We start from the raw sequence: 10,929 nt of genomic DNA, 5'->3' as shown, positions 1-10,929 counted from the left end.
TCAGTAACATGTAATGAAGGAATGCGGTTGGAATTTACGTAGACATTACTGGCATATGTTTAATATATATAATTTTTTTGGCATATGTTTAATATATAGAATATATATTGACTATTAGTGCAGTGTTTTACTATGTTCTTTATGTAGTGGTGTTTATCTTTAATTTTTTTAAATGAAAAACATTATAATGATAAAGATCAAAGCACAAAGAGCCCGCGGAAGAAAATTCAAGAAATAGTTATTACTTCCTTAATTAAAAGTGCGTTTGTTGATCTGTTTTAATTAACACAAAGATATAGTAAACGACCCATATGGTAATTAGCATAAAGATCATTCATTGAAAGCTACTTCTTTTCCAAGAATTCGTAAGAGAAGCCGTGGGTTAAGACGAGTCATAAATAAATATGCTCGTTTATAGTTTTAGTTACTTACGTTTTTTTTTAAATATAACGAAGTAATTCTAAACATTGCATATCAAAAACTTAAATAAAAAAAAAATCAGTGGAACTCTCCACTTTATTTTGCTATTTGTTTTGATCAACTAAGGTCATTTTTAATCTATGCTCATAATATTGTGTGTTCTATGTCATGACGTCAGAAACGTCTAATGAATAGTTACGTTTAGTTAAGTAGAGTTTATTCGATGTTTCCACGGTACGAAGCGTGTCGGTGGTAGTGATGGTGTTACCACCGCCATTCGACGACGCTTCGAAACAGTGCGCGCTACCATTGACATTATTAAAGGATGAGTGAACCGTGCGTCTAATTAACGGTTAGTGGTTTACATTTTACCATTATAAATGTTTTATTTATTTTCGTTTCGGGATTATATTAACGGTAATATTTGTGATATTATTTTGTAAATGTATTTATTTGTTAACAGTAATTAATGATTTTTATAATTTCAATATTTATTCATTTTAATTAAAATAAATATCAAATATAATATGCCAATGATTATCAAATATGATCTGCTTGAAAATTAATATTACATTAAAATTAATTATGTTTAATAATTTATAACTTGATATTAAAAGGTGGATTGAAAATTGTAGCCAAAATACAAATAGTAAATTAATTCTTATATATTATGTATAATTTTAATCATTATTATTGTTTTAATTATATTAAGATTATTTAATTCGAATTACATAATATATAAATTAAATATATTTTTTAATTGATTTTCACTATGATCAAAATCTATTCTAATTTTTATAACATATCGGTGTCGGTTGAAAGCCAAGATAGAACACGTAAATCATAACCGATGATTGTTAGTTCAAATCCAGGCACATTTTTACGTCCTTAATTCCGCTCTGTGATTAAATAAAACCCGCATGTAGGTACACAGGGCCGGACTGTAAGTTTAGGGGGCCCTGGGCTAACACTACTTAGGAACCCACCTAGTTTTTTCACATTTTGATTAGTCTTTTATTTGTTTTTTTTTTGTGCTTTAATGTATATGTTGCCTTACTGTTCATGCAGTTATCACCTGTAATTGAGGTACCACTTCTTTTATTTTTTTATTTTATGAACTGTGTGCTGTCATGTATCAGTGTGTACTTTGTTGGTGATCAAATAAATAAATAAATAAAGACATATCTGAACGTAGACTTGAATTAAATTAATTGAATGGGTTTGATTAATTGCAGGACTCGCAGGGCTGCAAACCTTAGAATCTGTTTAATTTAATAAAGTTATGGATTTTTTCGCATTATCGTCTATTTTTGACTTTGACTTGACTTAGCTGGGGCCCCCTTGAATCCACGGGGCCCTAGGCTGAAGCCCAAAAAGCCATATGGTAGATCCGGCCCTGCATGTACATATACCCATTATTTAACCCGTCGTGTAGGATTAAATTATGTCAATCATACCGGCATAGGGGGTGAAATAAGCTCTTTCACCTTGTGTTTCCCATTGGTCTACTTATCCAGTCAGGACCGGATTATCCATTAGGCAGTATAGGCAACCGCTTAGGTCCGTCGACTATGGCAAATCGAATTGAGAAAGAAAGTATTCAAATTCATTTATAATGTTAAGCGTAGATATTTTTCATATTTTAATCAGACTACGCAATATAGTAAAAAGAATAGTTATTATAAATAATATAACATTGTGTTTGAAAATATACCTTTCGGAAAGTTAAAAGGGTGCGGGTAAGGTGCCCGAGACGAGAGAAGTTTTGCCTAGAGGCCCCGACATTGTTAATCCGGCCTTGTGTCCAGTTCTGAGATATAATATACAGAAAGCCATAAGCTTATGGTAAACGGTTAAATACGGGAAAAGCTGATAGGCCTCTTCAATCGAAAATGATCTTTATTGTAATTCATTAAATATCTTTAAAATATATCATCATTATTTCTGTCCATAAGAGGTAATCTTGACTGCTTGCTGATATATATACATATTATATCATCGTAGAACTGTTAATACTGTTAGATTATAATCTGTATCGCCAGATTGTAAACTGTCGGAAGAATGTGATCGGTGATTCAACTACAAAAAAAACGTAAACATTTTCGATAGTTTATCATCTTTCAATTAGGTTAGGTTAGAGTTTTTATAATTTAAGTGAAGTTTAATTCGATAGATTATCATCTAGCGAAGAATAGTGCGTTCCATCTTATACAAACACTCATGTATATAGTGATGTTCCCTTTCACTTATACGGGGTTAAAAAAGATGGCAATATTTATTCCTGATAAATCGGTTTACAGATGTATAATATTAAAAAAGTGAGAGAAACCAATAATCTGTAATGAAATATTCTAAGAATTACGGAGGATATGGTATGAAAGGATTTGTATGTGTCAAAATTGTTTTGTAAAATTTTTATCTTACTAATATTAAAAATGCGAAAGTAACTCTGTCACCTCAACACGCTTAAACCGCTGAAACGATTTATATGAAATTTCTTATGGATATAGTTTGAGTCCCCGAGGAGGACCTAGGCTACTTGTTATAATGAACTCCTCTAGAGTTTAAAATGGGGTGACGGTTTGTGTGATATAAGCCAAGTTTTATATAAATGCCGCAGGTTCAGCTAGTGCTACATGAATGTTAATACTGCTCAAATACTTATATAAAATTCTGGACAGTGTCATTATTAAATTGATATACTTATTAGAAATACGTTGCTAGGACGATTAAGACTTATATTCGTTTTTTGAGGTACATTTTGTAATCTACTTAAAAAAATATATCGAACAGATGTTCGCTAACTTGCGTGTCAAGGATAAAGGATCAAATTAGTAAAAAAAATTGATCATCTTAAATTCTCGAGCGCGTCAGAATAAGGTACGAAGGTATTCTAGATATATTGCACTAATCTGTCAATTTGAGGTTGACACAAACTAAAAATAGATCAGAAATGGAGAGTAGTCGAAGGAAAATTGGAAATGATCTGTTTTGCAGGTGATCAATTGCCGAAAGCGTATGAAGATGTTGTCATAACACCTGATATGCTTGAGGATACTCCAGAATCAGGTATTTTTTTCCAATAATTAAAAAATACGTTATTCATAAAAAGAATATTGCTAAATATTTTAATGATTTATTGTTAAAGATACGCAATCTGAGGATGAAATCGAATCACAGGAGGAACATGATTTTACCGGTGAAGATGATGATTGAAAAGAAATACTCAAAAAAATTAATTATTTTCTTGTAAATACAAGTTTTCTAGTTAAAAAAAACCTTATAGTTTTTCATTTGCTAGTTCCTGAGCTTTTCAATTACTTAAATTCAACGACTTAACAAAATAAAAACATTTTTTTTTTCTAATTGTCAGTTTAGGCTGAATCCCTTATAGGCATTAAGATGAACCATATGTATCTTAATCTGACGCGCTTGAGTATATCCATATCGTCAGATTATTATATAAGAGCTTTTCACTTAACATCCCCTTTGAAAATCTGACGCTTTTTTTTAATCTGATTTTTTTTTCATTTCAACCCTTACGTACAACCATCCCCATTATGAAAACAATCATGTTAATATACGTACGTTTTTAAAAGTTCGTAGGACATGGATGATATCAATATCTCACACGTTCGAGTATGTCCATACAACAGGATTTTTTTACATTTTTGAAAATCTATAGCCGCTTCTCCCACTGATGAAAAAGTATATATTATATATATTTTTTCTTTTTATCAACTAAGCTTCGTAGTCCAATATGTCTGGGTGACGCTCGAGTAAATCCCGATTTAGCATCGTGAGCCATCGTGGGCCACGTGCCACGCGCTTTTATTTTATAATCTGAGATTGTTATCTGTTTTTTTATAGTTTCAAGTTTATCCAATCTCAATTTCATTAGAAAATATTGGGTGTTATTAAAAGAGCATGTTAAAACAAATTTTTTTGTCGTTGCTTCTTTTTAATCTACAATGTAAAACCATGACGGATAATGACATATTTATAAATGAGATTTTATTTGATCCTTTAATACAATCGTTAACAATTATTATTACATACTGTTTTTTAACGATCCATGAACAATTACACGTTACGGATTTCCCTTTGACAATTTAGATACTAGCTGATAGACTGTTACGAATATATTAATGAAGCCTATCCGCTACAATTCTCTCAAGTATTAAACATAACGCGTAACAAGTACAGCACCGTATTTATGAATACAGAAAGTTAAGTAACAGTTTTTTTAAAGACTTTTAGTTCTAACAAATTTATGTACAGTCAGCATCATATATGGTATGGGTTTGATCATTTGAAGTGATCAATAATATTCATAAATGCCAAAGTCGTCTAAATATTTAAAACACCCATTTGACCCAAAGGTATCGGAGCACGAACATCATCAAATATGTCATTCACGTCATTAAAATGGTAACAAGTAAAGCGTCAGTGGTTTCCACGCATCCAAAGTGTCCTAAAAATTTGGAACACACTACAAAAACAAACCTTATCGTAATATGTTTTAAGTACATTTCACATACTTAGATATTTATGACGTATTGTAATATTTTGATAGCGCATATAAATAAAACGAAGGAGAGGAGTCTAAGGAATTTAATATCTTTTTAGTTTCTAGCAGGACGTCATTGGTGTGTCTTTTTTATGTCCATGTTTGCGATCGAAAACGGCTTCTTCAACAGAGTTTCTTACCTTGCCTTATGCTTGATCATTATATATATGTATATTAGATTTTAAATTAACATGGTTATTTTTATTACTAACAGTATCTAAAACGGTAATGTCTTTTCACGAGACTCTCGTGAACAAGACATTCGTAGATAATGTCGAAATATCGAGCTCCACCAAATAAAAATAAAAAACATGGTAAATATCACGTTTTAGATACTGTTATATGTATATTTATTTTATTTGATATATTTAGAAAATATTGTAAGACTGTAAGAAATATTAATCATTCCTTACAACACCAATGCGACATCGACCTTTGGAACTAAGATTTTCTTATCTACATAGAGTTTACCTACCCAAGCAGGATTTCAATGAGCTCCAACATTAAATAAATTTTCAGTTTAATACCGTGCAGACGAAGGCCCTCCAATCTGCTAAGAAGAGCAGCACTAAAGCCCTTGTTTAACAATAGACCATTCACGGTTGTTTTAATAACTGTTATATTTTCCTAGCTGCATATCACAGACATGGCTTTGTTAATTTTCTATGTTTGGTTTAAATATGGTTCGTGTGTATTGATCTAGACTTTATTTAAATGTAGCGTGGCAAAAAATGTTTCTAGCTATCGTGTTAGGATTTGACATAATATAATACACTCCTAGTATAAAGTGTACTCATCTATACTGTAATATTCTAAAGCGTTAAAATTTGTTTGTATGAAATAATGATCATTATTCCTGAGTATTAAAGGGTGTCAATTATATTTATATCATAGTATATTATTTATTAATAAATTTTATCCGTGCGATTTCGTGCGAATGATGGGTCGCTAGTCGTTGCTACAAGAGTCTGATATATTAGTTATATAAAGACGTAATATTAAATTAGTTTAATAATTGTTAATGACATATGCATATTCGATCCCAGTTGAATGTACAATAACAGTTCCTGAGATGTGACTTTAATAAGTTTTCTTTTAAGCAGTTTTGAGTCTGTCTGCTGTTATGTAACTCTTTTTGTGTGTAATGTTTGTATATTATTATTATGTTAGTGTGCGATTGTTATTGAACGGGTTGTGATGCGAATATTGCGATTGGCTACCGTTCTTAGTCTCGTTTGGTTATAAAAAACGAACAAACACGTATTATATATATTTAAATAAAATTTCGTTATGTATGTTATATTTACTAAATGCTATAATGCTGAACACTTTGTTTGATGATCCTGTTAACCTCAAGATCTACTAGTACGATTTGAATGAACCTATTCGCGTCTGAAAGCTTTTTTATTGCTAACGATTATAATTTGTATAAAACCATGCTATGAAGAAATTGGTAGTAGGGTGGAGTCGTTACGTTTACATTAGCAGCCTGTAAATTTCCCACTGCTGGGCCAAGCCCTCCTCTCCCTTTGAGGAGAAGGTTTAGAGCATATTCCACCACGGTGCTCCAATGCGGCTTGGTGGAAGACACATGTGGCAGAATTTCGTTGAAATTAGACACATGCAAGTTTCCTCACGATGTTTTCCTTCACCGCTGAGCACGAGATGAATTATAAATACAACTTAAGCACATGAAAATTCAGTGGTGCTTGCCTGGGTTTGAACCCGAAATCATCGGTTAAGATGCACGCGTTCTAACCATCTTGGCCATCTTGGCTCTTGTCACGTTACGTTTAATGAAAGAAAAACCAGGCATAGCACATAGTGTTAGATATATAAAGTTTATAATTGAGTCTAGAGATTCCGTTTTCGCGGAATCAGATTTATAAACAACAATAGCGAATAATTTTAACGATCGAAGTGTTTCTAACAATGGCGAAGGGTCCTGACGACGGGGAAGTCGACGATAAGCATGTGATTTTCTAATAAACGCCAATATTCTCTACGAAATTTACTCGAAGTGTCATTATCTTATCTTGACGTTTTCGGTTATTGGAAATTAGATTACATAAGTTTTCATATTCAGTGCTAAGTGTATCAAGATGCTAAGTTACAGTGACAATCTTATAGTAATGCCTTTAGGTAGTAACAGCCTGTAAATTTCTCACTGTTCGGCGAAAGCCTCTTCTCCTTTTAAGAAAGTTTGGAGCTTATCCCACCATGCCGCTCTAATGCTTGTTGGTGGATATACATGTGCAGTTTCTTTTTTTATTTGCAAATGTACCTACAATAAATTGCCTGCAATAAAAAATTTGCAATACATCCAAACGATGTTTACACACAAAACACAAATGAAGCATTAAAAATCAGTGCTACAGTAAACAAATGAAAATAATTCTCACAAGTAAAACAACGTGTAAATGCTGAGCTTTTCGTTTTCGTTTTGGATCTTATTACACCACACTTCTCAAAAGCGTACTGGTAATATAAAACATTAAACCAATAATTATAGAAAAGATATATAACAGATAGATATTTACTATTTATTTTTTAATTTAAAAATATGAGTTTTGAAACACCTGAGCTATGTAGAAGAGTAATTAAAAAAAAAAAAAAAACGATGGTCGTTTAGATTCCATAAACGATCATTTCTTTCTTGATTTGTTTTAAGATGGCAGATGTGCAAATCGTACGCTCGATACAAGTGTCACATTACTAAATAATACGTTGCTAACGCATAAATACGGAATTTTACGATTTTTTTTTACGCAGCACAGATGTCCTAAATAATAATTCACAAATACGAGTTCATGGCTTCATTAATATAAATCTGACGTTAACCCAGCTCAGCTATATTATTCACTAAGTATTGCATATTATTGACATTATAAAGCTGATCCTGGCAACACTGATAAAAAAGTCGGAAGAACGTTACCTTTCCATTTGGGAATGTTTTAAATAGTTACGGCTCAAAACATTCCAAAATTTTGAATCAGATTTTTTTCTTAAATTATTCGGAATATTATGTTGCCTTAATTTAGTACTTCATTTTTTAGCTCAAATGTCATACGTAGGATTAATTAGGGGCAATGTTTTATTTATAATTATACATTTTAACCAAAACATTTTAACAGACTTTAACCAAAGTACTAATAACATGAAGGATCAAAAATAAATTAAAAATTATATAAACTCCAACCCGAGTAACAGTTTCGATTAAAAATATTATAAAAGTTGGCAATGCATAGCTGAAGAATCATTAAAATTATCGTTTTAAGTAGTCCGACATTACAAGCGCTCTACAACGGTCGTTGGCTCAACTTTTCACTTGAACTTTTTTTTAAATATCAACTAATTTTTTTAAAAAAGCCCGACATTAAATGCTATTGGTAATAATGTTTAAAATTTTGTTCTACAGATTCAAGCATGATCGTTGTAATACTGCTCTTCTACATCTCGACCGCCAGCTCTGAAGAAGTTGGCACCGTCTGCAATTCCTGTATCAAAGTGAATACAGCTTGCTACAATGTCTCCTATCTCTTCGACATCGAAGCTCCATTCAGAAACCGAATCGTCATCAGCAAACTTGGCATCCTCAGATCGACGAATACCCTTTTCTTCAGCTTCGAACCTAGTATTGAAGACAAAGAGTATTACAAGGTCGGATTTATTAATTTAGATAATCCCGTTAACATAAGTGTCATATCAGGCGAAAAGCAAATAATGAACTTTGGCACGTTTGATTTAGACCAAGATAATGAATTGGTATATTTAGGAGGCAGCGACGGTATCTACGTTCTAGATACGAAAGTGAACAGAGTAGCACCATACGGTTCCAGAGGTGATATGATTATAAGTTTATTCTATAAAGGTTACGTATATTTTATAAAATACGGTGAATTTAAGATTACTAAAAAGAGAGGAGATAATTTCGACGTGCTATTCGATATGATGCAAGTTAAGAATTTCGTTTCCAATAAATATGATGTATCGGTGTTACTGTGTGATTACGGCCTATTTGCGAGCAAAAGAGACGAAATGGTATGGCTCTCAAAGAACTCATATTTTAGAGGATTAACGATTGATTTAGATAATAACATTTACGCTTGGTGGATAGACGGTATATATAGAGTGATAATAGAACCGAAATTAGCGAATTCTAGGATTGTAAGAGTTGCACGCATTCCTTCTATTGGCGCACTGACGTTTGACAATGATAATAACTTTCTCTTTACGGTCGGAAAAAGTTTATTTAGATTGATTGAAACGAGCAACACAACTGTTTGTTGATTTATACTTAATTACTAATAATATTAGCGATTAATTTGCAGCCTTCGCGTATATATCGCGTCCGCAGAATTAAAAAAAATATATACTTACATATAAGCGATGACATATCGTATTAGTTTATATTTTTATCCTTTGACGTCATTTTTATTATAAAGCATGCTAACAGCGAGTTCACATGACACAAATACATTTATTATGAATAATAAACGAATGGTTTTCAAAATAATTATAGCTTATGAAACTAATAAAAATTATTACATAAAGTCGCATTCGATCAATGACAGAATGTCGAGTTTAAAAATGGTCTTTGGAGTTAGTTAAATTATTCGGTTAGTGCTTAGATCACGTTCGATTAAACTTAATAATTTTAACGGTAATGTATTATTTTTTTCTTTGTTATTGTTTTATTGTATATTTTATTGTATATTGTAATGAATAATGAAAGATATCAGTGAAAATCATCTACAGCAATATTGAGGTCTTGAGTCAGAAGCTGAGATCTTAAGTATCTGGTGCTGACTATTCGGGTAATCTTTGTCGGAGGATTTCGTAAATTCCCTTCTGTGAGCACGCAATCTGATAACAGTTGTTCAGTATTTCAGTAGCAATATTTACTATGAGTTAAAACGAAGTTATGTCAGAAATAATTTAAACTTACGATGTAAAAAATAAGACCAAGGTTATCATTTATTTTAAATTTGCCTTCCACGTTTATTATTATTGATTAAAGTAAATAAGAAAATAATTGTATTAACTACTTCATAGTTCTATTTTTAATGTCTGTCATGTTTTTAATAAGCATGCTTATTGTTGTTATATTATTTAATGTTATTTTATGTGTTATAATATTAATGTGAGATTTTTATTTTTACTCAATAAAGTAATGCTGTGTTAATGTTTTTGTATTAAATAAAAATCATATCCATACATTAATAAATGATGGGAAGTTTTTTGTATTGTCTTACTAAAGAAACAATTAAAACAAAATATACCTATGTGAAACTCATACTAGATGATTCAGCTAGTTTCGGGGAAGGTTTTAGTATATATTTATATAGATTAGATTGATAGACAACACCGAGAATTAGTTTAGCATTTGCATAATATAGTATTATTTATATATCTACTTTATATCACATAAATTTTAACCAAATAATAACAAAACATATTAAATAAAAAACTTTTTTCTTAGACGATAAATATGTTTTTATTTTTTTTTATAAAAATAACGGTAACCATTTCCCATTACAAGGAATTACGAATATTCCTTTTTAACCCTCCAAAAAGGTTAAGGCTTGTGTTAGGAGTGGAGACGACAATAGCCCAAGGGGTCAGGATCGATGTTGCCACTTTTTAAAGGGCTAGGCGGCCCTTAAAACATTCCGCTATTGACAATATATTTTTATGTATATAAATATTCTTGGAGTTTATGAATATTAATCATCTTCAATTGAGTTGGACATTTGTTTCAGAGATACAACAGATTACAAGTGTGGTCGAGTAGTAATCTAAGCAGTCAGTATCAAGAGTGGCTTTAATTTTTGTAAAAAGAACAATCAAACTCAGATTCCTTTATTCAACATAGAAGCATTACACTTACTTAATTTTCAAATTAAACACTATCACCGGTTCGGAAAAGAAAGTACCCT

The 10,929-nt window shown here is 31.3% G+C and overlaps 1 protein-coding gene across 1 annotated transcript; it reads left to right on the top strand.

Annotated features, from left to right (window-relative positions):
- The first annotated feature begins 620 nt into the window (after window positions 1-620).
- LOC113402280 (ommochrome-binding protein-like) lies at window positions 621-9,334 on the top strand. The gene is made up of 2 exons (XM_026642478.2): window positions 621-772; window positions 8,409-9,334. Exon 2 carries the CDS (start codon window positions 8,417-8,419, stop codon window positions 9,278-9,280), a length of 864 nt encoding a protein of 287 aa, XP_026498263.2. The 5' UTR covers window positions 621-772; window positions 8,409-8,416; the 3' UTR covers window positions 9,281-9,334.
- The last annotated feature ends 1,595 nt before the right edge of the window (window positions 9,335-10,929 follow it).

The sequence above is a fragment of the Vanessa tameamea genome, chromosome 22 (genome assembly GCF_037043105.1).
Source record: "Vanessa tameamea isolate UH-Manoa-2023 chromosome 22, ilVanTame1 primary haplotype, whole genome shotgun sequence".
In the NCBI taxonomy this organism is placed as follows: domain Eukaryota; kingdom Metazoa; phylum Arthropoda; class Insecta; order Lepidoptera; family Nymphalidae; genus Vanessa; species Vanessa tameamea.
The sequence above is the reverse complement of the archived record's forward strand: the minus strand, read 5'-3'. Positions and strand labels throughout refer to the sequence as shown.